Here is a 27990-nt window from a genome sequence, read left to right as displayed (position 1 = left end):
AATGTTGTGAAAATATTTATTGCCATATGAGACGTTTATTGCCGTTGAATACTCTCGTCTATAATGTGGAAATTATATATACGTAGGAAATATAATGTGGTATACTTCAAAGTTACACTGCTAATTTTTATTTATGATATGTGGCGATAAATAAACTTTTGCAAATCTGCTGATTTGATCCATTAATTTCCTGACCACCAGGCTATTTTAAACATCATTAATCCACACTTACTAGTCTATCAAATAATATCTAAAGTATATTGTTTTGTGAAAAAAAAGATGATTTGTTATATTGTTTTTGCGCTTTTGTCAATCACACGATATTTTTTATAGTCAAAAGCAGCGGTCAGCAGCTGCAGCGCGCAAACGGATTGTGAAAGCACAAAGCGGCTGCTTGACAAATCTAACCGCATACATACTGCAATAAACACATCAAAGGCTAACGTTATGCCATTTGTTGAGGGGTCGCTCACTGATCCCCGTATTTTTGTAAATCCTATGGACCTGCCGAACGGGTTTAGCACTTTTTTTTCATATACTGTGTTGAGCAAAAAGGCTGCAGAGTTTGACCAGCGGGAATCGGACGCACATCAGGCTGCCAGATTGTGTTGCTAACTCGCAATGTATAACTATTGCTATCAGACCGGCGTTCGCAGCCTCAAAACACTGCCAGTCCACCGGGAAAAGTCCCGACTATCCCGATTGCCACGCTACTTGAATGCGAAGGCACGAAAGGCAGCCACAGGACATTGGGAGGTGAACTACCAAACAGATGTCAGCGTCTGATAATGCAGACAATTCGGTGAGAGGATCAAACAACGCTGTAGTTCTGTCACCAGACACGTAATAATCTCCATAAATACTAATATTTCTCTGTTTATGCTTCGGTCAGTGAATAACACTCTCAATCAGCCTTGCTGCCGCCATGTTTCCCACGTGAGAGGCCAGGCAATGGGAGTTGTTGGCCCCGCCTTGACGCAGTGATTCACAGGGCGGGGGCGTGGTCAACTCGGAATGCATTTTCAATTGAATTTTGCTACATCCGTTGCGCGCTATGTAAATGAAAATGCAATCCCAAGTTTCCCACCCGTAAATGTAAATGCATTTAGGGAAAATTTCATTTAAACGATCATTTTGCTACAGTTTTTGCTTGACTATGTAAAGCACATCTAATCAATCCAGCTAATACATTTCCAATTTAATTTTGCTACATCCAATGCACGCTGTGTAAATGAAAATGCAATCCCAAGTTTCCCATCCGTAAATGTAAATGCATTTAGGGAAATTTACATTTAAATGATAATTTTGCTACAGTTTTTTCTTGACAATGTGAATCACATTATATCAGTTCGGGTAATACATTTCCATTTTAATTTTGCAACTTCTAAAGCATTAAAATATGTATTTAAAACAGGGCTGTAGAAAATGGAAAATGTAAATTAAAGTATTACATTTTCATTTCTATTTTGCACCAAGGATTGCACATACATGCATGGAAAATGTAAACTTAAATACAGAAATGCATTGTCATTTTACATATTGCATTGTCATATTGCATATTACATTCTAAATTGAATTTTGCTACCCATATGCTTCCATACTTAAGCCTCACCATTGGTTGAATTTGATATACACATTTAGACGCACTTACCCCTGGAAGTGTCCCCAAAGTGTCACCGCAGTGACGCAGCTCGAGTTCCCTCGAAAGGGAACTGTAACAATGTATCTTAAAAGGTAACACGATGTAACCTTGCTTTCACTTCAAATGTGTCCCCACATTTAGTCCTTGAACTTGAGGACCTGGAAAGTCCTAGAAAGGTCCTTGAATTTGAAGTTAACTAAGTTGTGGGAACCCTTTATACAGTTAGCCTGTAACTTTAGTTTTACACTTGATCCTTTTGTGAATATGTAGTCGTGCATTCATATAAAATGTAACTGATGTGCAGTCACAGGTGTGCGTATATTGGTATATTTTACAACAGCCTTCTATGTGGTTTATTTTAATTAAAATCATATTTTAGGTTGACATATCATATTTTAGGTTTTATATCGAAGTCAAAATACTAAGTTTGCATATGTGCACCTCAGTGCATGTCTTAAATCATGTGGCTTATAAAGTACGTAGGCACAGGATTTCCTGTTTAAACAAACTTAAATGGGCACAGATCTGCGTGTGTGGGATTACTAATTCATCATGTGCCTTAAATAAAAAACTAACCTGACTTTCACAGGACCACCTTAACTTTTTACATCCTTCCGCTTTACTTGGTACCCATGCTGATGAGATTTCAGGGAGGTGGGCTTGAGATGAATAAATGGGTGTCGGGGAAATTGGTAACACATGGGGTTGTACGCATGACTCTCCTGGTTTGCTTTAGCCAATCAGACTATTCAATTTTGCAGACAGCGTCTGGGAGTTACTTTCCCAATACTGACTGCCTCTCTCTTTTACACATTCAAACACATTTAACACATTAAGTGCAGTGAAAGGTGTTTGGTAGTAACATTCCTTAAAGTTACACAAAGATTTTCATAACTTTGCCTCAAAATGGTGGGACCGGTCTACTCACTATGTAGCTTACCAGGTTTCAGGATTACAAAGTAAAAAAGTAAACACTTTTTTTAAAATCAAAAGGATATTTTTAAAGACAACAATCAAATAAAATGCAAATTGTATATGGAATGAAAATATCACTTTCAAAAGTTGAAATTAAGGCGGGGCAGCACAGTGGCTCAGTGGGTAGCACAGCAAAAGGTCTCCGATTTGAGTCTCCGGCTAGGTCAGGTGGCCTTTCTGTGTGGAGTTTGCATGCTGTCCCTATGTCAGCGTGGGTTTACTCCGGGTACTCCGGTTTCTTCCCACAGGCCAAAGACATGCAAGTTAGGTAAATTAAAGATACCAAATTGCCCCTCCCCAACCTGTGTATGGATTAAAGAAAAACACCACAATTTTTCAATATTTTACTATGTTCTTACCTCAACTTAGACAAATTAATACATACCTATCTTTTTTAATGCGTGCACTTAATCTTTGTATAGCGCGTCGTGAATGTGTTAGCATTTAGCCTAGCCCCATTCATTCCTTAAGATACAAACAGGGATGAATTTAGAAGCCATTAAACACTTCCATGTTTTCCCTATTTAAAGAGGGTGCTAAATTAAGCCAATATCAGCAGACTCCCCAGGGGTTGAGAAAAAAACCTAGGAGAAAAACCCTGTGGGGAAAAGTCCTAGTAGGGAAAAAACCCTTTGGGAGAGAGCCAGACATAACTAATTCTATAGAGGATATATTATATAATAGGTACGATTTTTTTTAACAATTGTATGGGGATTAAAACATAATATTTATGTATGTATACACAGATAAGTAGATTAGACGGGGGCAGGTGGTCGTTGGTCTGACATCGGTTAGGCATCACATTGAAGGAAGGCCAGTAGATCAGTGGCTTGATGCCCTCCACGGCAGCCGGAACTGGGTCTTTAGTCCCATTGTCCTCGGGAATGAGGACGAGACAGGGAAAGAGAAACAAAATCCTATAAGGGTAGGGGCCGTTCACATTTAATGCCAGTGTCACACAGTATTGTGGTTTATAATATTGGTTCCAGTTAGGTAAGCTATTGCGGCATAAGTATATTACCCAGATGAGTTATGTGAATGCTTTTTTTCTGGACACGCAAACTTTTGCGGGATAAGTAAATTTACTAGACAAATTATGTGAATGCTTTGTTAAAGAGAAATGTCTTTAGTTTAGATCGACTATATCAGTGCCATTGTTGTGTCTCAAGATGCACACCAGTATTGGTTTTTGTAAGATATGTTTGTAAAAACTACTTAGATGTCCTAATATAACTGAGGCCTAGTCATGGATGAAATCTAAACCCTGTCCAGGAAACCGCCCCATAGTAAACTAGTGTGAATACTCTATTACACATATTTCATCGTATTGAGGACTTGAAATGCATAGACCTAAAAAGACTAAGACTATACTATTTGTTTCTTTCTCTGTTTTGGTGTAGTCCCCTCCTGTGGCCCCACCAATGTCTCTGCATTTGCCACCACCTCCAGCAGCATCCTGGTTCGGTGGTTTGAAGTTCCCGATCCGGACCGGAATGGACTCATCCTGGGCTATAAGGTCTGTGAGACCTTTATATGTTTGCGTAGCTGAAATGGTAGAGCATCGTGCTAGCAGCATAAATGTCATGGGTTTAATCTAATAAAAATGTATTATATTGTGCACTACTTTGAATCCATTGTAAGCCGCTTTGGATAATCTGAAAAGAACTAAAAGTTTATAGTCAATATAAAATCAAATTACTTGCTTAATAAATGTGCAGGGTCCTATCAGTGCATGTTATAGTCAAATATTTTTCTCAGGTGGTGTATAAAGAGAAGGACTCAGATGCTCCTCTTCAGTTCTGGATGGTGGAAGGAAACGGCAGTCATAGTGTTCAGCTGACCGGATTGGGAAAGTACGTTCTGTATGAGATCCAGGTTCTCGCCTTCACTCGTATCGGAGACGGTCGTCCCAGTTCCCCTCCGATCCTGGAGCGAACCCTAGATGATGGTGAGTGTACTACCATACAGAGATATCAAGTTAACATTGGATTTGTAGATGTGTCATGTTGTTTATAAGACATGGACAGATTTAGGGGGCATCTGGAAATGTCTGTTTTATTTATAGTTTTAAAGGAATAGTCTACTAATTTTCAATAGTAAAATATGTTAGTACCTTAACTAAGAATTGTTGATACATCCCTCTATCATCTGTGTGCGTGCACGTAAGCACTGGAGCGCGCTGCAACGCTTCGATAGCATTTAGCTTAGCCCCATTCATTCAATGGTACCATTTAGAGATAAAGTTAGAAGTGACCAAACACATCAACGTTTTTCCTATTTAAGATGAGTAGTTATACGAGCAAGTTTGGTGGTACAAAATAAAACGTAGCGCTTTTCTAAGCGGATTTAAAAGAGGAACTATATTTTATGGCGTAATAGCACTTTTGGGAGAACTTCGACTCGCCTGAAAAGTCCGCTCCCCTTCTCACTCTCATAATGGGAGAGGGAGGGTGTTACTGCGCCGAGTCGAAGTACTCCCAAAAGTGCTATTACGCCATAAAATATAGTTCCTCTTTTGAATCCGCTTAGAAAAGCGCTACGTTTGTTTTGTACCACCAAACTTGCTCGCATAACCACTCGTCTTGGACAGGAAAAACGTTGATGTGTTTGGTCACTTCTAACTTTATCTCTGTTTGATACCATTGAATGAATGAGGGCTAAGCTAAATGCTATCGAAGCGTTGCAGCGCGCTCCAGTGCTTACGTGCACGCACACAGATGATAGAGGGATGTATCAACAATTCTTAGTTAAGGTAATAACATATTTTAATATTGAAAATGAGTAGACTATTCCTTTAATTAATTAATCATTTTTATTTCTAAACAATACAATAGCTTTAATAGAGTTATTAAAGTATGATGTTGTTTTTCAGTGCCCGGGTCACCTGTGGTCATTTTGTTTCCTGAAGTGAGGACGACCTCGGTGCGACTTATCTGGCAACCCCCCTCTCAGCCCAATGGCATTATACTGGGTAAAAGAGTTTGCTTGTTTTCACATTTGTTTATTTCTGTTTGTGGTCATCAAAATGGTTTACATTTTGCATTGTAAATTATGCAAATATGCACGGACAAAAATATTCAATCAACCCATCTCAAAGTATTGTTATTGAGAATTCAGCTTATATTGGCATTATTTGCCCTTACTCTTTGTCTTTCTCTCTTAAGTGGCTTTTAATAAATTTGTTTTGCTTTAGTTCATTAGCTTCTGCTTCTTATAATCATGCAACAAGGCAAACGGATAAAAATTTAAAACAATTTCGATTGCAAAACCTGCTTTGATCTCCCCCTCTAGCCTATCAGATCACTTACCGCCTGAACTCCACCAATAGCAACACGGCCACATTTGACGTGCTGAACTCCAGCGCTCGGCAGTACACGGTCACCGGACTGAGACCGGAATCCGTCTACGTGTTTCGCATCAGAGCGCAGACACGCAAAGGCTGGGGAGAAGCGGCGGAGGCTTTGGTGGTCACCACAGAGAAGAGAGGTAACACATGTTAGCGTCGCACTTCATCAAGAGAACAGGAGACGATCCAAACCAAACATCCGATCAATGTGGAGCTTTACCCGCTGTTGACATGAAGCAATAAATAAATGATCAAAGGTCTGATTTAAAAACCCTAGCCATTAGATAGTAAAACAAATAAGATATTATCAAACGCAATAGAGTTTCATTGAAGCTCTGCGTTAGCAGCACAAAAGGTCATAGGTTTGAATTCAGGGAACAGACATACTGATAAAAATGTGTATTTTGTGGTCAGTTTGGATAAAAGTGTCTACCAAATGCATAAAATTGTTACATGTAAATTCAGTGGCACATAATGATTGAAAAGGGGCTTTAAATATGTCCTCTTGGGTTGCAATCTGCATTACCTAACTTGACAAAGCATTGCAAGAGATACAAAGCATATGTTTTTCGACATCAAGTTCCACATCTCACAATCAAAGTCCTTTATTGTTATATGTACAAGTACTACAAGAACATTAAAGATATAAACTACAAACACAATACAATATACATGTACTGCTATATGGGTCAATGGCATTAATTATTTTGTGTCTGTGCACTGTAAAAAATACTTTGCTGCCTTAAAATTTTTTGTTGAATCAACACGGAATTACAAGTCATTTCAACTATTATTTATCTTGACGAGTTGTTATAACTACAGGTGAGTTGTTATAACTTATAAAATTAAGTTGACTTTTCTCAACTATATTTTATAAGTTGTGACAACTCATCGCTGTTGACATGACTTGTAAATCTGAGTTGATTTAACAAAAAAATTTAAGGCAGCAAAGTTTTTTTACAGTGTATGAATAAATTAAATGTAAAAGGGTTAAAATTTTGAGATACATTTGCAGATTACTAGCATAAATTCTCCTTATTTGAGGACCAAGTATAAAATTTCTGGTTTTATTTCATTTTGACAGAATATTTGGGGGATAATTGCAAAAAATTTCATGTGGTGTAACGGTCTGTTTCAATTGGTGTAACTAGTATTTTATTAAAAAAAAAAAAAAAAAAATATATATATATATATATATATATATATATATATATATATATATATATATATATATATATATATATATATATTCATAAAAATGTGGAATAAAATACAGTCATCTAGTTTAGTGTAATATGATATTTTACTTACATTTTACATAATTTTACATAATCAAAGATTATTCAGAAAAAAGAGCTGTTTTCAGCATGTGTCAGGACAAATTTTTGAAAAACGCATTAAAATTTACATTTAGAAATACAAATAAAATTATATTTTAAAATTATTATTATTATTATTATTATTATTATTATTATTATTATTATGACGATAAAGCTTACATGCCATCAAAGTGGATAAAATATTAATTATTTATTATTCTTTGGCACAATTGGCGGTTACACCATTTGACCTTTTCAGGTCCATTCAGTCTTAACTTTCATAAAAGTGGTGCAAATGTAATTTTTTTTATTTCTTAAAATTAACATAAATACACTGTGCATTGAAATAAATCTGATGCATGGTTTTATAACAAGTTTTAAAAAATAACAATTTTTGTCACTGACCCATATACACAACAATATCCAAATATACTGAGATTACAAAATGTACAAGAAATGCAAAAAGTAAAAGTAAAAAAAAACATTGAAATAAACCTGATGCATGCTTTTAAAACAAATGAAAAATAATAATAACTTCTCATCTTGCCAAACCATTTTTGTCACTGACCCATATACACAACAAAATCCAGATATAAAGAGATTACATAATGTATAAGAATTGCAAAAAGTAAAAGTTTTTTTTTTTTTTTTAAGAAACCTGATGCATGCTTTTAAAACAAATTAAATAATAATAATAATAATAATAATAATTTCTCATCTTGCCAAACCGTTTTTGTCACTGACCCATATACACAACCAAATCCAGATATAAAGAGATTACATAATGTACAAGAATTGCAAAAAGTAAAAGTATATTTTTTTTAAGAAACCTGATGCATGCTTTTAAAACAAATAAAAAATATTAATAACTTCTCATCTTGCCAAACCATTTTTGTCACTGACCCATATACACAACAATATCCAGATATACAGAGATTACAAAATGTACAAGAATTGCAAAAAGTAAAAGTTTTTTTTTTTAAGAAACCTGATGCATGCTTTTAAAACAAATTAAATAATAATAATAATAATAATAATTTCTCATCTTGCCAAACCGTTTTTGTCACTGACCCATATACACAACCAAATCCAGATATAAAGAGATTACATAATGTACAAGAATTGCAAAAAGTAAAAGTATATTTTTTTTTAAGAAACCTGATGCATGCTTTTAAAACAAATAAAAAATATTAATAACTTCTCATCTTGCCAAACCATTTTTGTCACTGACCCATATACACAACAATATCCAGATATACAGAGATTACAAAATGTACAAGAATTGCAAAAAGTAAAAGTTTTTTTTTTTTAAGAAACCTGATGCATGCTTTTAAAACAAATTAAATAATAATAATAATAATAATAATAATTTCTCATCTTGCCAAACCGTTTTTGTCACTGACCCATATACACAACCAAATCCAGATATAAAGAGATTACATAATGTACAAGAATTGCAAAAGTAAAAGTAAAAAAAAAACGATAATTGCTAGATGATAAGACAATAAGTCACAAGACAATAAGACAATAAAGTGACCAGTTGCAAAAGTGACATTATTGTTTACATAATACGAGTGTCCTTATCTCTGAACTGAAAAGTTAACAGTCCACTTATGTCATGTAAAAAACAAGTCAGCCTTCTTCAGCCAGATCTGATTCGGTGTGGTCTGAGACGTCTGGCAAAGGGTTTTTGCTGTTCTGGTTTTCACTCAAGCAAAGTCACATTCCTCCACCGGCACATCATAATCAGACCTGAGATTATTTATGTACTGCGCTCATGCGAATGCGAAGAGTTCAGAGGTTTTGTGCCGTTATATAAGGTATTGTGAGAATCCTAAATACACGATAATCTTTTCTCTTACATTTCCAAAATATTTTTTTATACCACACACATTTCCAAGCTGAAGCGTCCTGAAATACAAGCTTCTCATAGTTTCAAATTACAATCTCCAATGCAACCCTTTTGAAAAAGTAGTAGACTAAAACCAGACTTGTGAAAATACGGCTAAAGTAATTTTTTTCTGATTTACTGTTTTAAAATGAAATCATCATACATAATGTAAAGAACATTCTGTGTAAATATATCCTAAGGTCATGTCAAAGATTCATATTGAAGTGATTTTCACAGTTGCATTTTTAAAAGCTGAGCTATTTTTTACTCCCTTGCACTGCAGGAAACAATCGATAGCATTTGGGATCTGTTTTAACACTTTATACCCGATTGACCTTTGATCACCAGCCCGACCACAGCCCACCAGCCGTCCCACAGTGCCGCAGGAGAACGTACTGGCTCGCAGCGTGCTGCTGTCGTGGGAACCGGGCAGTGACGGTTTATCGCCGGTACGGTACTACACAGTTCAAGTCAGAGAGCTGCCCCAGAAGAACTGGACCGTTCATTCTGCATCCGTTAGCCACGAGTCCAGTTCTTACATCGTGGACAGGTACATCAATAACAGCGGGAAAGATTCCCAAACAGGGTTTCGTTTATTCCGGTTATTTTAGGACATTTAATTAGGTTTCACAAACATACCTTAAAACATTACTGAACAGTGGCACTGTTTTTAAACTGAGTAAGCTCAAATATGCATTTTAGTGGGACTAGACTTAAGCTCGGTCTGGGAAACCACCCCTTTAAGGCACAGTACAATTTTAAAGCATGAAGGGATCTCATAAAATATATTCAGTGTTTATATTGACTAGAGCAGTAATTCTCAAAGTGTGGTCCGCCCCCCAGTGGTCCGCCAAAAGATGACCTAAATAAGGCAAGTGTTTGTACAATCTTCACTTAAGTAAGTAGATTTTTAAGTAGGATTCTTTTAAGTGGTCCTCAGAAAAAAATGGAAGATAAAGTTGTCCTTGGGCTGAAAAAGTTTGAGAAACACTGGACTAGAGGTTAAGGCTGTCACGGTTAAGAAATTTGGCTGGCAGTTAATGGTCTAAGAAATTGTGACGATTTTGACGATTATTTGCCTGTTTTGGGGGGCTTTGACGATTACGACGATTAATTGCTTTTACATTTAATTCTCCTGCATTTTTTTGTTTATTATTTTCACACATTCTTGTGATTATTTAAATTAAATCTTTTGCAAGGTTTACCTGGCAGTAAATATTAATACACATAACACATATTTAAAAGTAATCTGATACTGTCTCGTTTATACAGGCGCTGCAGCTCCCCCTTGTGTTTTTTAAAGAGATGTGCAATCATTGCGGTGATCTGAAATCCTCACAATGAGGTCAAACAATTGCGATGAGACGATTATTTAATCATTGTGACAGCCCTACTAGAGGTGTAATGATTCGTTCACTTTTTCGATACATCGATTACAAATCCTGCCGATTCATATGCACGGATCTTATGTGATTTTGTGAATTGTGGAAGAGTTGTTTTTTTGGTAAGCTAGAAACTAAAAATCGCAGGAATCACGAATGAATAAAGTTACTCAATTGAACTGTTAAACTGTGTATCAAGTTTCATTAAAAAATTATTTTGAGTTTATATTGCAGTAACAGTTTAAATTAATCATGACTGTAAATCAAACTAAATTGTTCTGAGTTTGCAAAAATCATTTTTAGATCAAATCAAACACCTATTAAAGAGTAGCACTAAAAATAAAAAAAACAGTCATTGCTTACTCACCCTTAAGTTGTTAAAAACCTTTATGATTGATTTTTTTTTCTGCTAAAAACAAATGAAGATTTAAAAAAAATTGTACTAACCAAACCAATCTGGGCCACCATTCACTTCCATAGTATTATTTTTTCCTACTATGGAAGTCAATGGTGCCCCAGATCTGCATTGTTACAAACATTCTTCAAATATCTTAATTTTGTGTTCAGCAAAACAAAGAAATTTATACAGGTTTGAAGCAACATGAGGTGAGTAAATGATGAACAAATTTCTCTCTTTTTAATCTCTTTAATTGCAAATTGTTTCTACCCAAAACTTCATGCTATTGATGGTGTTGGCAGTGTCCTGTATTTTTACTTTGAGTTGTTTTCTAAATCTTTGTGACTCTGAAAAGTGTTTTAAATGGGTAGACATCTTTTATTAGAAGCAATTTTTATGTTCTCTCTTTGTTTTAGACTGAAGCCTTTTACTTCATATCAGTTCAGAGTAAAAGCTACTAATGATATTGGAGACAGTGACTACAGCGATGAAAGCGAAGCCATCACTACACTACAGGATGGTAAGAAAATGCTCACTTATTATTACCATCATGCAAAAAGTAATACCAAATTTTCATTACACTGCCTTATGGTTTATCAAAAATGTTTAACAGTAAAGTTCTTTATGCTTTAACAAACATCAAGACGTGTTGAGTCATGAATATCAAGCAAACTGAGCCATTGACTACTGCAAATGCTTTATTTGCTACCGTGGCTTCAGTTTATATTCTGAATCATTCATACAAACACAAAACGACTATACAGTCAATTCATTCTGCATGCGATTTCTATGAATTGGCCATTATGCAGGACAGTTTCTATTCTACCTTTAGTGGAGAGGCCTGTTTTATATCACGATAGCACCCACGCTTTTATGGCAAAGCCAGGTGATGCTATTGTATTCCAGTGGTGATGTCATTGCTGGAGGCGAGGGAATAAATGAGGTAATGCAGTATCTCTGGTTGCTATGAGACTCAATTGTACCGTAGCAACTTTAGTGGAGTGATACAGCCTGTGCATAATGCCTGCAAACATCCCATCACAATAAATCAGGCTGTGAGACAGACTTGGCCGTTTAGCTATGCAGTCTTTTGAGTGTTTATGTAGCATAAGACATCAGGGCTGAAATATATTTACAAATATGCCAAGAACCCAAATCTAAATTTTTTTTGTATTTGTCCAGCACCAGACGAAGCTCCAACCATCCTCACCGTCACACCACACACGACAACCTCCGTTCTGATTTGCTGGCAGGTAAGGGGGCGGGACTTTCCTCTTTGTTTCTCATCATACATCCCATCGGCTGAACCTATCAATCATCGACTTGTAATAACAGAGCAAGAGGGCGAAGTATGTATGTTAAACACATGCTCTCAAAGTCACCCCTGATTTACAGTGCGACAGGCGCCGCCATGGGGGTAGAGAAAGGGTGAGTGAACGGGCTCCTCCCTTCGGGCCCTTTCATTCATACTTTATTAGGGGGAATTTCACTGGCGAGATTAAATAATCGTTAAACCTGAGCGTGCAATTTGTGAAAGTCTGGTTTGTCAAATTGACCGAGTTTGATCTTGCATGCATCAAAAAAAAAAAAAAAAAAAAAATGGATAAACCTGATGCTGTGTTTTCTAAATGTCCAATTACTAAGAATCACAGAATCCCACCACAAATCACACAGCTAAAATTTAAAGGCTTATTTATTTCCAGATGTTTTGTTATCCAATCAATGACAGATGTTCAGACGTGATACACTTTATTTTTAATGACAGTCTGGTATAGTAACACTTTACAATAAGTTTGTATTGGTTAACATTAGTTAATGGACAAGCTAATATAAACTAACAATGAACAATACTTTTACAGCATTTATTAATCTTAATTATGTAAATAAAAAAATAAAAAAATTTATCAAACGTGTAACTATTAACATCATGAATAATTTCATTGACCTTAACTAACATAACCAAAGATTAACAAATGCTAATAAACTATATTGCTCATTGTTAGTTCATGTTAGCTTTTACTAACGTTACAACCTTAACAAATACAACCTTATTGTGAAGTGTTACTGACAATGTTGATGATAACATGATGACATTTAAATGTATTCAACATGTCTCGTCTGCCTTAGCCGCCTCCTGAGGAGAAGATTAACGGGATCCTGCTTGGTTTCCGTATCCGGTACCGGGAGCTCCTTTACGACCGACTCCGGAGTTTCAGTGTCCACACCATCAACAGTGTTTCAGCTGGCTGGGCAGATCTCACCTGTAAGCAGAATAACATACAGTATTGACAACTTTTTTGGGCAAAGTAGTAGTAATAGCACACTGCAAAAAAATATTTTCAAGAAAAAAAATCTTAGTATTTTTGTCTTGTTTTCAGTAAAAATATTAAAAATTTCTTAAATTAAGATGCTTTTTCTTTATGACTAAAACGACAAAAGAAAATAAGTGTAGTTTTAAGAACAAAAATATCAAATTTAAGTGATTTTGTGCATAAAACAAGCAAAAAAAATCTGCCAATGGGGTAAGCAAATTTTTCTTGAATTTTTCTTGAATTTAGTTTTTATGAAAAATGTTCAAGATTTTTTTGCTTACCCCATTGAGACCTTTGCAAGAAATAAATTGCAGCATAATAAAGCATTTAATTTCAAGAATATAATAAAATATAATTAATAAATAATTTATTAAGGATTAAGTTTACATGCACACTGCAAAAATTATGTTAAATTAAGATATATTTTTATGTTACTTTATCTTAACAAATTAAGTTAAACAATTTCAGCTTGTTTGTATAAGTTACCGGTATGTCAACTTAGCACAAGTCAAACTTAAAATCGTACTTTGAATTAACTTGCAAAACCAAGTTGTTTTAACTTCATGCATATTTCAAAATAATTATATTTTATAATCATTGTTTTTTTTCTAACCAGTAATTCTACCATTTTTATATGTGCAATAAATAATTTCTAGTATATAATTATACTCGAAAAAGTCTAGTATATATATTCTTTATCTGATATTTAATAGAATTTTATATATATATTTAAAAGATTCATTGCGATTAACAACATACAAAATAAAAGTTTGTGTTGCCATAAAATATTTGTGTGTGTACTGTGTGTAATTATTATATATATAAAATACAGTACATACATGTATAAATTTAACAAAAATAAATTATATATATATATATATATATATATATATATATATATATATATATATATATATATATATATATATATTACATATGTGTGTATTTTATATATGTATATATGTATATATGTATATCTATTTTTATGTACTAAATATATATACTGTATATACATGTAAATGTTTCTTAAATACATACGGGCATGTGTGTATTTATATACAAAATAATTACACACAGTTCACACACACATAGTATGCAAAAACAAACTTTTATTTTGTATGCAATTAATTGCGATTAATCTCTTGACAGCCCTAATCAATTTTCATCAATGTCCTCTTGCTCTTCTTCAGCTCCTTACAGCTTGCTAAAAATCAGCGACTCCTCCCTCACTCAGTATGAGCTGAACAGTAAGTCACATAAAACTGATATATGGTTTTGTCTGACAAACAAATCCTTTTCTTAAGTGATGAGAATATGCATGTGTTGCTTGTTTTGTCTAGCTTTTATCGGAGAGCTTCTTCTCACCTCACAGACCGCACACAAAGAGTCATGAAATAAAAATGAAACCCCCAAACCCAATTTTTTAGTCTGCAGGTTAAAGATATTTTAAAAACAGTGTTAGCACTAATTTTTTGTTTGGTTGGTTTCATATGTTTAGTCATTTCAAATAAGTTGTCCTGTTGTGCTTCAGGCGACTCCCCCTTTACACAGTCTCCTCCTTCTCTCCACCCATCTGCACCTCCCACATGGACATGCCCCTTTTCTAAGCCTCCTTCACATGTTTTCATGACACTTTAAGAGCTCTGTCTGGTTTCTCTCTTCTGTTAACAGTTACAGGAAGAACAGTGTGTCAGTAGGGTTCAGATAAAGATAACCAGACTGACGTATCTCTTTATTTTACCCTGACCGAAAACTGTGTTTTTACTCATTTTCCAAACAAAGACAGGTTCACAAAAAAGATATGTTCCATACAGTAAAACATCTGCTGCAAGTGTCATGTTTTATCTGCAATTCTTATCAACCCCGGCTATCTCAAATACAAAATGTCCAGTTAAAAAAACTGAATAAAATGTTCTGTGTTGTATTATAATCTGCCATCAGACATCGTAAGCTGAAATTGTGATTTGTGTGCTTTTGTAGACCTTATGAAACACAAGCGCTATGAAATCCGAATGAGTGTGTATAACGCTGTAGGTGAAGGTCCCACCAGCTCACCGCAGGAAGTCTTTGTGGGAGAAGCGGGTAACCACTCTTCTTTTTAAGCCTTTTCCATGGATAAATCAGCTAAAAAAGACAACGAATCAAAACTTCTTCAAATCCCCTCCCACAGTTCCCACCGCCCCGCCTCAAAATGTGGTCATCCAATCGGCTACTGCAACGCAGTTTGATGTGACTTGGGACCCGCCTCCACTGGAGACCCAGAATGGCGATATTCAGGGTTATAAGGTCAGAATTCGATGACTACTTGGATAAATGCATGATTTATTGTCATTCAAATGACACATAGTATTGTTACATAGTATGCATACTAAGTACGTCTTCTGTGCATATGCTTAAAGGGCACCTATTATGTCCATTTTTACAAGATGTAATATAAGTCTCAGGTATACCCAGAATGTGTCTGTGAAGCTCAAAATACCCCATAGATCATGTCCAAAGGAAAAATGCACTGTACCTTTAAATGCAAATGAGCTCCTTACTCCCTCAACAAAAGAGACTGTAAACACTTTCAGTTAATATACGCTGATTCCTATATTTTAAGACAATAGTATTTCACTATTGAGCTATGGTGGCTAGTGATGGGAGAAACGAAGCTTTCCAAAGCTTTGAATCAATTGAACCAATTCGTTTGAAAATTGATTTAGTTTTTCCGAAGCGTTCGAAACACCACACACGCTGGCGACACCTGCTGGTCAATATTGTTTAAAAGCAGATCTGCACTTTATTTTATTTTAACTAATTAAGACATAATTTAAAGTGTATTATGTGTTTTAGTTTCATTTAGGGCAAACAAGTCATTAAAACGAACTCCCTTTTAAATGATGCACATTTTTTGTCATTAAATCTTTCTATAAACAAGTAGTAGACAAAATGGTAGTGTTATTAGTCAGAAGGATGCATGTTTTATGAACTTTCATAATAAATCTGACCCGAGTTCACCTAACCATATTAGACACTGGTAATTTGTGATCAACTCCCCCTAGTGGTGAACCATCGGATTTTCTAAACATTTTGAAATAGTTATGACATAGTGAAGCCTTGTTTGCTAAAATCACGTGACTTGGCCAGTTTAAAACACTCTGCAAACCAATTGATTCGAAACAAAAGATTTGTAAAAGTTTCGAAGCCTCATAAAGCAGTGCTTTGAAAGCGACCATCACTATGGTGTACAGCATACAACTCACTGAGGGCGGAAACTATGGTAATGAAGGACTGTCAGTCATTGGCTATGGGCGGGGCTTTATCAGTGTGACGTCACATTAAGAAGAGAATCAAAATTGCATGTCTAATGAGACTGCTTTGGATTAATAGGGATAAAAAAGAACTGGGTGGATTTTTTTCATTGTAGGGTTGTTGTGTTCACACATTGCCAATACACATTTATGTCCAAAGTGGATTTTGCACAATAGTTGCCCTTTAATTCATTCATTATAAACAGTGGAATGTGTGTTAAATTTACTTATGTCTATTTAGTTTATGTCCTTGTGTATAAATCACATACTTCCTTGATACAAGCATGACTTGTTGTATACCCCTGCAGATCTTCTTTTGGGAATATAAGCGAAAAAATGAGACTGAGAAACTTCGCACTCTCTTCCTTCCTGAGGGAGGGGTAAAGCTGAAGAATCTAACAGGCTACACCACCTACATGATCAGCGTTGCTGCTTTCAATGCAGCTGGGGACGGACCTCGCAGCCCGCCGACCAGAGGAAGAACGCAACAAGCTGGTGAAGATCCTTTAGGCAGTCCTTATCTATTTTTTCAGGGTCTTCGCGTATATCAACATAGATAACAAGAAAAACGTTGGTTCTGGCTGTTGTGCTTGGAACATGATATACTGAGAACTGGAAGGCCATTATCATAGTGTTCCATTACTGTGATAACCCATGCTTAGATAACTCTCATTTTCTGTATCTGTACTTGTTAGAGGTGGCAGTCCATGGTATTTCAGATGCAGTCAGACCACCTAGAGTGTACGACTCCTGGTTACATTAACATTTAATAAGTTAGCAGATGCTTTTATCCAATACCCAGACAGTAGACGACTCCGGCCCGGATCCGCGCTGAGATCAACAGCTCTGGTGTGGATTTGGCACAGAGTCATCTGCTGTCTGGATATTTCTTATAAATCGAGAGCATTTAACATTTTGTATACATATTGGTTAAAATCGATGTAAATACATGGGGCATACTGTATGTATGGCTGCACTCCTGAAAGGTCTAGATGACTATTTTTAAGTGTGGTAAAACATCCCAATTGAAGCAGAACTGCTATGTCAAATAAATTATTAAAGCATGCCAAGCTCGCGTAGTAATAAAGGTTCCTTAAAGCGGGCGATTAATTTACAGTAAACACAGTCGGTCAGGGGTTTGGAATGATGGAAACTATTTGAAATTATTTATTTGTACAAACACTTCTGGAATTTTAACCATTGCTGACAGCTGGCCAAGTTACTCTTTGCTTCCAATCTGTAGATTTTCCATCCCTGGTTTGGATAAAAGCTAAACTATTTTAGAGAAAGCTGTGAATAACATAAAATACACAGTAGTCTACTAGCTGTCTATCTTCTCGTTTTTTTTGTCTCTATGTAATGCCTGCCTTTTTTTTCATAAAGATATAGACAGACAAAATATGAAGTAATTTTGTAGCTGTTTTTAGTTTCAATGAGGATTAGACAGGCGTGTCACATTTGTATCATTATTTCCATTATTTTCCTCTTTCAGCTCCCAGTGCTCCCAGTTTCATTCATTTCAGTGAGCTCACCACCACCTCCGTCAACGTCTCCTGGGGCGAGCCGGTCTTTCCTAATGGCATCATCGAAGGCTACAGACTCATCTACGAGCCCTGCATGCCTGTTGATGGTCAGTGTTTCTCTCGTTTCTATTGTATGATATATCAAGAGCCACAAACACTTTTAATACACTCAGTGTTTGGGACCTTTAACTTCCTGTTGGGTGCCATTCATGTACAACTTTTAGGGGTAGTTTCCCAGAGAGGGCTTAAAGGGATAGTTCCCCCAAAAATGAAAATAATGTCATTAATGACTCACCCTCGTGTCGTTCCAAACTTGTAAAACCTCCATTTATCTTTAGAACACAGTTTAAGATGTTTTAGATTTAGTCCGAGAGCTTGTTGACCCTTCATTGAAAATCTACGTTCGGTATACTGTCCATGTCCATAACGGTAATAAAACATCATCAAATAGTCCATGTGACATCAGTGGGTCAGTTAGAATGTGTTGAAGCATCAAAAATACATTTTGGTCCAAAAATTATGACTTTATTCAGAATTGTCTTCTCTTCCCGGTCTGTTGTGAAGCGCATGCGCGAGACTAAAGTCACGTGACTGCAGTGACGTGGATTATGTGTTATCCTCAGAACCTGCAAAGTTTTTTTCAAACTTACAGTGTGCGTCTCCCTCCGACTGTAAATGAAGCCAGAGAGCACAAAAAAAAAACAGCTGGGGCGCACCAGGCAACACGTCAGCCGCTTCGTACGTCATCCGCGTCACTTCAGTCACGTGACCCCAATCCCGCGCATGCGCCCCACCACAGACGTGGAAGAGAAGACAATGCCGAATAAAGTCATAATCTTTGTTATCTTTGGACCAAAATGTATTTTCGATGCTTCAACACATTCTAACTGACCCACTAATGTAACATGGACTACTTTGATGTTTTTATTACCTTTATGGACATGGACACCGTACGTAGATTTTCAACGAAGGGTCAACAAGCTATCGGACTAAATATAAAACATCTTAAACTGTGTTCTGAAGATGAACGGAGGTCTTACGAGTTTGGAACGACATAAGGGTGAGTCATTAATGCCATTATTTTCATTTTTGGGTGAACTATCCCTTTAGGTCTAGTCCAAGATTAAAATGCTTGTATGAGCTGTCTTAACTTAATGCAGCATGCACTGACAAATCTTAAATTATATCAGTGCCATTGATTTGTCTCAAGATGCACACTAGTGATGTTTTTTGGAAGGTTTGTTTTGTAAAAACTACTTAAATGTCCTAAAATAACCTGGATTAAACTAAACCCTGTGCGGGAAGCTGCCCCTTAAACTTGTGTCTTAGTTACATAAAAGTTAATTTTCTAACGTCTAGTAATACTACTGGGTTTTATTTACTTGGCTAGTTACTAATCGCAGAATAGTGTGCAAGTGTGTGTTTGTGTGCATGGGTGTGGGCTCCTAAAGAGGCACATGATGATACCTCCCTTCAAAATACGGGAAGTAGGCTAAATATAGTGTGTGAATTAAGAGAAAACACCATAGAGGTCTTCTCGGGTCCAAATAAATGTACCCAAGAAATACATTAATTTTAAATTACCCGAGACCCGATGCCGCTAATATTAACCCGACCCGTGTCCGAGGCACACATGAAACTTTTCGACTAGGGTCTCGGGTTGGACCTCGGGTTTACGGATCTAAGTGGACCAGTGAAGACCTCTACTACACCCACCACAAATATTATTTCTCAGTTATGTTGTAGTTCCTTAAAATGTTATCTGGCAAGCTTTTATTTACATTTAGGCATTTTACAGGCTGACTTAGTGTATTCAAAGTCTTAAGGATTCCAATTTACATTACCTGGGAATCAAACCTATGACCTATGACATTGCTAGTGTATGCTCTACCAACTGAGCATTTGTTGCTCGGCGAGTGTTCATTTTATTTACATTACATTTACCTTTGTGCATTTGGCAGACTTAAGCTATACATATCAAGCTATACATTTTATAAGTAGGCCTATGTGTGATCCCTGGGAATTGAACCCACAACATTTTGTGCTGCTGAAGCAGTGCTCTACCAATTGAGTAACACTTTTTTAGCAAAGACTGAAATAAGATGGATGGCCTCTGTACGTGTGAGCGTGTATGTGTAGAGCTCTTGTTGCCTGAACTAAACGCAGTGTGTTTGTCTAGAGTCCTCAGTGGCCTGTGTCGACTGTCTTCACTCCCCCTCCCCCCCAGGCGTCAGTAAAATCGTGACGGTGGACGTGAAGGGAAACGCACCCCTGTGGCTGAAAATCAAAGACCTGGCTGAAGGCGTCACGTACAACTTCCGCATCCGTGCCAAAACCTTCACTTACGGCCCAGAGGTGGAGGCCAACATCACCACAGGACCTGGAGAAGGTTTGCACGCATAAATCTGTGTGTCTCGACAAAAAAAATTAAATACTAATGTTGTCCCTCATTCGTAAATCTCTATATACGATTAGCTTACAAAACCTTTACACCTTTTCTTCCTTCTGATTAGGAGCCCCGGGCCCTCCTGGTGAACCCTTTATCTCTCGATATGGCTCCGCCATCACCATCCATTGGGCCAATGGGGATCCCGGACGAGCACCTATCACACGCTACGTTATAGAGGCCAGACCCTCAGGTGAGATCAGAAATTTAATATAAATAATAATAATTATATCAGAAAAATTCAAAGTCATGGCATAGCGGCTAGCGCACAGGCAGCTGTGACACAAGTTGCAATCTATGGCGATCCCATTTGTCCTATTTCTCAGCTACATCTGCCAATAAAGTGTGACATAACCCCTAAAATAATAATAAAAGTGCTTTAATTTACAGAAAATGGCATAAAATATTGTTTAAAACAAATCAGTAAAACCAAATAAGAGATTTAGCCATTGCTACCAACTTATCTCAAGATACACACCAGTAACGTCTTTTTCTAAGACATGTTTGTAAAAGGTACTTAAACGCCTTGTCTGTGAAACCAGGCCCTAGTGTGTGACTTTTAAAGGAAAACACCACAGTTTTTCAATATTTTACTATGTTATTACCTCAACTTAGACAAATTAATACATCCCTATCTTTTTTTCAAAACATGCAATTAATTTTTGTACAGTGCGTCATGAATGTGTTAGCATTTAGCTTAGCCCCATTCATTCCTTAGGATCCAAACAGGCATGAATTTAGAAGCATTACATTTTATTTTATGCCACTATACTTGTGTAACTACTCATGTAACAGTCTTTAAATAGGGAAAACATGGAAGTGTTTGGTGGCTTCCAAATTCATCCCCGTTTGGATCCCAAGGAATGAATGGGGCTAGGCCAAATGCCAACACATTCACGACGTACTGCACAAAGATGAAGTGCATACATTGAAAAAAGATAGATATGTATTATTTCGTCTAAGTTGAGGTAAGAACATAGTAAGATATAAAAAAACGGTGGTGTTTTCCTTTAAAGCCATCTGAAGCGCAGGCTAAGCCTGAGGTCTATTTAGCAGCCGAAAACCCATGTACATTCTTCTTCAACTATGAAGAGTGATTTCATCTCGATTTCAATCTGGTAAAAAGTTGCGGGCGGCATCTTGTGTCACAAGAAAGATGTTTATTGAAGTTAGCACTTTGAATGACAGGACAGATCAGATTACCTCTGAAGAAAAGTCCCACATTAGAAGAGAAAATCGTTTGGTTGAGATGGCAGATGGCATTGATTTAAGAAACTGTGTGTGTATTATGTGATGTATACCAGACCATCTTTGCTGTTTACACTTGGTATAACTTATATTATTAGAAGGTAATTTCTCTACCAGGCCTGACATGTGAAGTTTTACTCAGACCACTTCTGCAGATTCACTGGGCTACCAAATTTGTAGCACATATGAAGGTAATGAATTATGTAGACCATTCTGCATAAATGACTCTGCTTTTCTTTCTGAAAATGATGTTCAGATGAAGGCTTATGGGACATCTTAATCAAGGACATCCCCAAAGAAGTCACATCATACACCTTTAACATGGATATCTTGAAACAGGGAGTCAGCTATGACTTCCGGGTCATCGGCGTGAATGATTATGGATACGGTTCTCCGAGTCAGCCCTCGCCATCTATATCAGGTTTGTTCAGACCACCAGATTTGTTTTGTGTTAAGGTAGATTGATTCATTGTCTCATTTCTTTTAATGATCAATGCATTTCTTCATGCCCAGCTCAAAAGGTGGCTCCATTCTATGAGGAATGGTGGTTTCTGGTGGTGGTGGCTCTGGTTGGCCTGATTTTCATCCTGCTTCTAGTTTTCATCCTTATCATCAGAGGCCAAAGCAAGAAATATGCCAAGAAATCAGATTCTGGTATGACCGCATATATATATCTGTCTGTCTGTATGTTGTACTATTGTGTAGATTGAATCTTTCTGTATACATCTGTCTGATGTTGCAGCTTGCATGTGTCTATATGTTATTATGGCTGTCTGTCAACAATGGATGTCTGTCTGGTTGTCTTTACATTTGTCTGTCATGGCTGACTATATGTCTGGTTGTCTGTCTTTATGTTTGTCTTTTTGTCTGCCAGTCGGTCTGCTGTTGTTGCCTGCATGTGTCTAGCTGTCTGATTGTCTGTTTATGCTGTCTGTCTGTCTTTATGTATGTTTATCGTTGCTGTATGTATATGTGGAGTATCTTTATTATTATCTGTCTGTTAATACTGTATTTCTGTTTGGTTTATGTCTGTCTGTCTGTCTGTCTGTTGTTGCTGTCTTCATGTGGAGTAAAATATCTATTATCTGTCTGTTTATGGCTGTATATCTGTCTGTCTCCCTCCTGAAAATCCAGCTAAAAGCAGCCTAAGATGGTTTTAGCTGATCTTCCAGCCTGGTTTTAGTTGGTTAAGCTGTAGTAGCAGGGTGGTTTTAGATGGGTTTTGGTAGAGCGGTCAAAAGATTAATCGCGATTAAACGCCTACAAAATAAAAGTTTGTGTTGGCATAATATATTTGTGTGTGTATTGTGTGTAATTATTATGAATATGTAAATACACACATACATTTACAAATGTAAGAAAAATGTTACATGGGTGAATGACGTGACGTCAATTATTTTGTGTCCGTATGGTTCAATTAAATGTAAAAAGATAAAAATTTCAAAATAAATTTGCAGATTACTTGCATACATTCTCTTTTTTGAGAATCAAGTCTACAATTTCTGGTTTTATTTCATTTTGAAAGAATAATTGGGGGATAATTGCATAAATGTCAATGTGGTGTAACCGGTCTGGGTCAATTGGTGTAATTAGTTTTTTTTTAATTAAAATTTAAATATATTTATAAAAAATGTGCAATAAAATATATTCATCTAGTTTAGTGTAATATGTTTTTTTACATACATTTTTACATAATTTGTCAAAGGTTATTTAGAAAACAGAGCTGATTTCAGCATGTGTCAGGACAAATATTACAAAAACGTTTTAAACTTTACATTTAGAAATAACTAATAAAATGATATTTTATTTATTTATTTATTTATTTGATGATGGTGATTACGCTTACATGCCATCAAGGTGGAAAAAGTATTTAATATTTCTTATTCTTTGGCGCTATTGGCGGTTACACCATTTGACATTTTCAGGTCCATTCAGTCTTAACTTTCATTAAATGGTGCTAATGTAATTTTTTATCGCATAAAATTAACATAAATACACTTTGTGCATTGAAATAAACCTGATGTGTTTTAATAATACGTTTTTTTTTAAGATTTTTGAATTTCTCATCTTGCCGAATCATTTTTGTAACATACACAAATGTTTCTTAAATACATACATGCACACATATATTATGCAAAAAAAAAAAATTATTTTGTATGCGATTAATCTTTTGACAGCCCTAGGTTTTGACCACATTTCTAGCTGGTCTTAGCCTGGCAAATATGGTTAAGCTGGTCTTCCTGTCTGGTCAAGCTAGTGGGTCAGCTGGTTTTAGCTGGTGGGTTAGCTGGTCTCCCTAAAGCCAGCTTGACCAGCTAAAAAGTTGCCAAAGCTCTCTAAAACCAGCCTGCTACACCAGCTTTCCCAGGTAAAACCAGGCTGGGAGACCAGCTAAAACCAGCCATCCATCTTAGGCTGGTTTTAGCTGGTCTTTTCAGTAGGGCTGTCCTTTGTGTCGGTCTGTACATACTACGTTTATTGTGCGTGTATTTGTTTATGTCAAAAGTTCATTTAGTTCACTTAATCATACAGAATTAAGCAACATTAAAGTAGCTATGACATCATCAGTTTGTGTGGTAAGCATTTCTGCAGTGAGCACACAGATTGCAATAGTGTTGCGGGGCAGGGCAGCCGGTTAGGTCACTAAACACATTACACATACAGTACTGAGGGTGCACGAGAGGCCTAGTTTTCGATTTCCACACAAAGACACTATCTCATGCAAACACACATCTACTTTAACACACACACAGCATTCACATACTGTACCAACACTTGCCAGTCAAGCGCACTGTTTTGTCTTCCCAGACAGTTAAGTGACCTCGATATCCATGACTTCTCGTTTATACTGTAGTTACATAAATAACAAATATTTTGACTTTAAGCCAGTGTTTGGGAATAGAAAACTGAACTGGAAAAGAAGATGAAAAAAATTGAACCATATTTATTCTTTTAACATAAATTGTTGTACGTGCAATACAAAATATCTATACATTTTGAAGCTCGAATTTGAAAATTCTATCATCGTTTAGATAACCACAAGTCCTCCAGCCACATTTTGGTGACATTGGTGCAGTTGTTATAATCAAGTCTGAAACTAAATCAATTTCTATTCCATTAATGCACTTAGACGCAAAGCACGATTGACAGTTTGTTGTGATGTGGTAAAATCCTCCGAAATATTTATTGAAACATAAAAAGCCAGACTGCTAGCTGTGGTCACATAGTGTCTTTCTTTATTTTTATACAGGCAACAACTCCAACTGCAATGCCCTAGCACACGGAGAGATGGTCAGCCTGGACGAGAGCCGCTTCCCTGCCTTGGAATTAAACAATCGACGACTGTCCGTCAAAAATTCTTTCTGCCGCAAAAATGGCGTTTATACCAGGTCAGTGAGATATTTTTTTCTTTCTTTTATTGTTGGTTTACCTTTTTTCAATCACTGGCTAATTGCCTGTAATAATCACTGCAGAGGGATCAGAAATATGTGGTGGGTGAGTTTTTCCTAAACAGCTTTCCAGCTCTCTGCATTTTATGCCAACATCACATGATGAGTTTTACATTATGACTGGAACGGTAATAAGAAAAAAAGGTCAATTCAAGCACAGTAATGTCTTTAAAAGCATAATGCCAGCAGTCACTTGAAACTTTACATGAAAAGCATTTTGAATGGATGATTTAGATGATTTAAATAATTTACTATATGGGTTATATGTTTTTTTTTCTTTGCACATACAGTCGTTTCCCATTATTTTTCAACCACGTGGCAGTACTGAAACCAAAATAGATCATGAAAAAATAATGGAATAACCAAACAGCTCTCTTCAAACGATCCTACTTTCCATCATAAACTTCAGTATTAAAGTCTAGATGGAAAAAATATTTTTTATTTGTCAAAGCTTAAGTGAAATAACAGATTCTGGTTGGTCGTTTCACCTTTACTGCCAAAAGTCTCTAAAACGTATTTGTTTACAAAGTATTAATAAAACTCATATCAAAACATAGCTGGATGATAATGTATGCAATGTTTATTTATACACTCACTTAAAGGATTATTAGGAACACCATACTAATACTGTGTTTGACTCCTAAGAACTGCCTTAATTCTATGTGGCATTGATTCAACAAGGTGCTGAAAGCATTATTTAGAAATGTTGGCCCATATTGATATGATAGCATCTTGTAGTTGATAGAGATTTGTGAGATGCACATCCAGGGCACGAAGCTCCCGTTCCACCACATCCCAAATATGCTCTATTGGGTTGAGATCTGGTGACTGTGGGGGCCATTTTAGTACAGTGAACTCATTGTCATGATCAAGAAAACAATTTGAAATGATTTGAGCTTTGTGACATTATCCTGCTGGAAGTAGCCATCAGAGTATGAGTACATGGTGGTCATAAAGGGGTGGACATGGTCAGAAACAATCCTCAGGTAGGCCGTGTTATTTAAATGATGCCCAATTGGCACTAAGGGACCTAAAGTGTTTATGCCAAATTCTGGCTCTACCATCTGAAAGTCTCAACAGAAATCGAGACTCATCAGACCAGGCAACATTTTTCCAGTCTTCAACTGTCCAATTTTGGTGAGCTTGTGCAAATTGTAGCCTCTTTTTCCTATTTGTAGTGGAGATTAGTGGTACCCGATGGGGTCTTCTGCTGTTGTAGCCCATCCGGCTCAAGGTTGTGCGCGTTGTGGCTTCACAAATGCTTTGCTGCATACCTCGGTGTAACGAGTGGTTATTTCAGTCAAAGATGCTTTTTTTATCAGCTTGAATTAGTCTGCACTTATTAGTCGGTTACTTATCTGTATACGGCTGTTTTCACTGTCCTCAAAACGGTCTTCCTTGTTCTATGAAGTCCCTCCTTCAGAAATACGTAATGAGTTCTGATTGTAGTTTGTTTAGTGTGTTGTGATTTGATAGCAGCTTAGCTTGCCGTTAGCTTAGCTGACGACCGACGTATTCCTGTGGGCGGAGTTTAGACAAAAAACTGTTCTAGTGACGTCATTATTGCAGGAAGTAGAGGGCTGTAGTCCAAACCGGCCATTCGCGGTAGACTTTAAATGGTGAATTCTGTTAAAGACAATATATCGTCTGGCAGTGAACTTTGAGCTTTATCATTTTACAGGTATTATTTATGCTATTACAGCAACATAACACACTAACTAGGGTTTAAAAAATGGGATCAGAAAGAACGTGACCTATAATGCTGAGATTGATCCAGTTGTGCAAACGAACAATTTAATAATCAGGAGAAGAAATCCGTCTTATTATCACTCTTTGATTCTGAGTCTCCACCTTCATTCAAACTGGTTCACCTTGACATGGATAAAAGGTCTTGTGGTCTTTGAGGTGATGCCAGTCTCTTTCCTCTGGCTGGAGATGAAGGGAGGTGTGGAAGGAATGTGCAGATGAAGTTTCACAAGCTTTGTTCTCTTACCAGTAAAAGTTTAAGATGCAATGCAAAGTAAATGAATAAGTCATGAAGTGGAAAGGTGATAGGGGCATCAAAACGAAGAAAATTAAGACTTTATGTCTACTGCAAGGATTTTCTCCAGCAGGGTTTAGTGTTAGTTCAATATACAACACATGGCTACAGTATGTTTGAGGGATTGTCACCAGTGATCACAAACATGATAATTTTTACGTGCCTGTCTGCGGTTTCTCAAACAAATCCGACCCTCATAATAAAAGCTTTATGTACAGCGTAAAAGCATTTGTTTTCTATGGACTTCAAAGCATTGTGGTAATTCATCCCCAAAAATGTTGAGGACATCATTTTGGGATAAACTATCCATTTAATGTGATTAGATTTAGATATGTGATATACTTTCTTTTTCATTTTAGCAATGTGTGTATTAAGTAATTTTTTTCTAGACTGAACATAGCTGACCAGGCATGTTTACAACACACACACAAACACAAACACAAATAGCAGTCAGCAGATTCTGCAGGTCACACACACACACACACACACACACACACACACACAGTTTTACTATCCTTTACACTGGGATCAGTGTTTGAAAGCGTGACAGCGGTTAGATTGTGCAGAAACAGAGGGATCTGTCTAAAGATGTATTCATTATCTGAATGAAGTAAACATGGGGTTAGAGGTTACATCATCATCTCCAGCTGTTTTGTCTCCATCCTGAGTCCCACCCATGGTCAAGGAGAAAGTTGTTTCTCTTAAACAGCAGACCAGAGATCAAGA

At 36.5% G+C, this 27990-nt stretch overlaps 1 protein-coding gene across 1 annotated transcript in view; it reads left to right on the top strand.

The window, feature by feature from the left end:
* Nucleotides 1-27990, top strand: part of sdk2b (sidekick cell adhesion molecule 2b) — a 418765-nt gene that overhangs the window by 373229 nt on the left and 17546 nt on the right. The window contains exons 26-43 of the mRNA XM_073867136.1: nt 4018-4133; nt 4376-4565; nt 5490-5588; nt 5909-6103; nt 9522-9723; nt 11369-11472; nt 12135-12205; nt 13080-13215; nt 14455-14511; nt 15245-15346; nt 15435-15550; nt 16866-17052; nt 18050-18187; nt 20260-20469; nt 20594-20719; nt 22031-22195; nt 22288-22428; nt 25025-25163. Of these exons, the coding sequence (XP_073723237.1) occupies nt 4018-4133; nt 4376-4565; nt 5490-5588; nt 5909-6103; nt 9522-9723; nt 11369-11472; nt 12135-12205; nt 13080-13215; nt 14455-14511; nt 15245-15346; nt 15435-15550; nt 16866-17052; nt 18050-18187; nt 20260-20469; nt 20594-20719; nt 22031-22195; nt 22288-22428; nt 25025-25163 (2494 nt within the window). The remainder of the gene's footprint in view (nt 1-4017; nt 4134-4375; nt 4566-5489; nt 5589-5908; nt 6104-9521; nt 9724-11368; nt 11473-12134; nt 12206-13079; nt 13216-14454; nt 14512-15244; nt 15347-15434; nt 15551-16865; nt 17053-18049; nt 18188-20259; nt 20470-20593; nt 20720-22030; nt 22196-22287; nt 22429-25024; nt 25164-27990) is intronic.

The sequence above is a fragment of the Misgurnus anguillicaudatus genome, chromosome 4, assembly GCF_027580225.2.
Source record: "Misgurnus anguillicaudatus chromosome 4, ASM2758022v2, whole genome shotgun sequence".
Taxonomy (NCBI): domain Eukaryota; kingdom Metazoa; phylum Chordata; class Actinopteri; order Cypriniformes; family Cobitidae; genus Misgurnus; species Misgurnus anguillicaudatus.
Note: the sequence above shows the minus strand (reverse complement) of the source record. Positions and strands in the feature narration are given on the sequence as shown.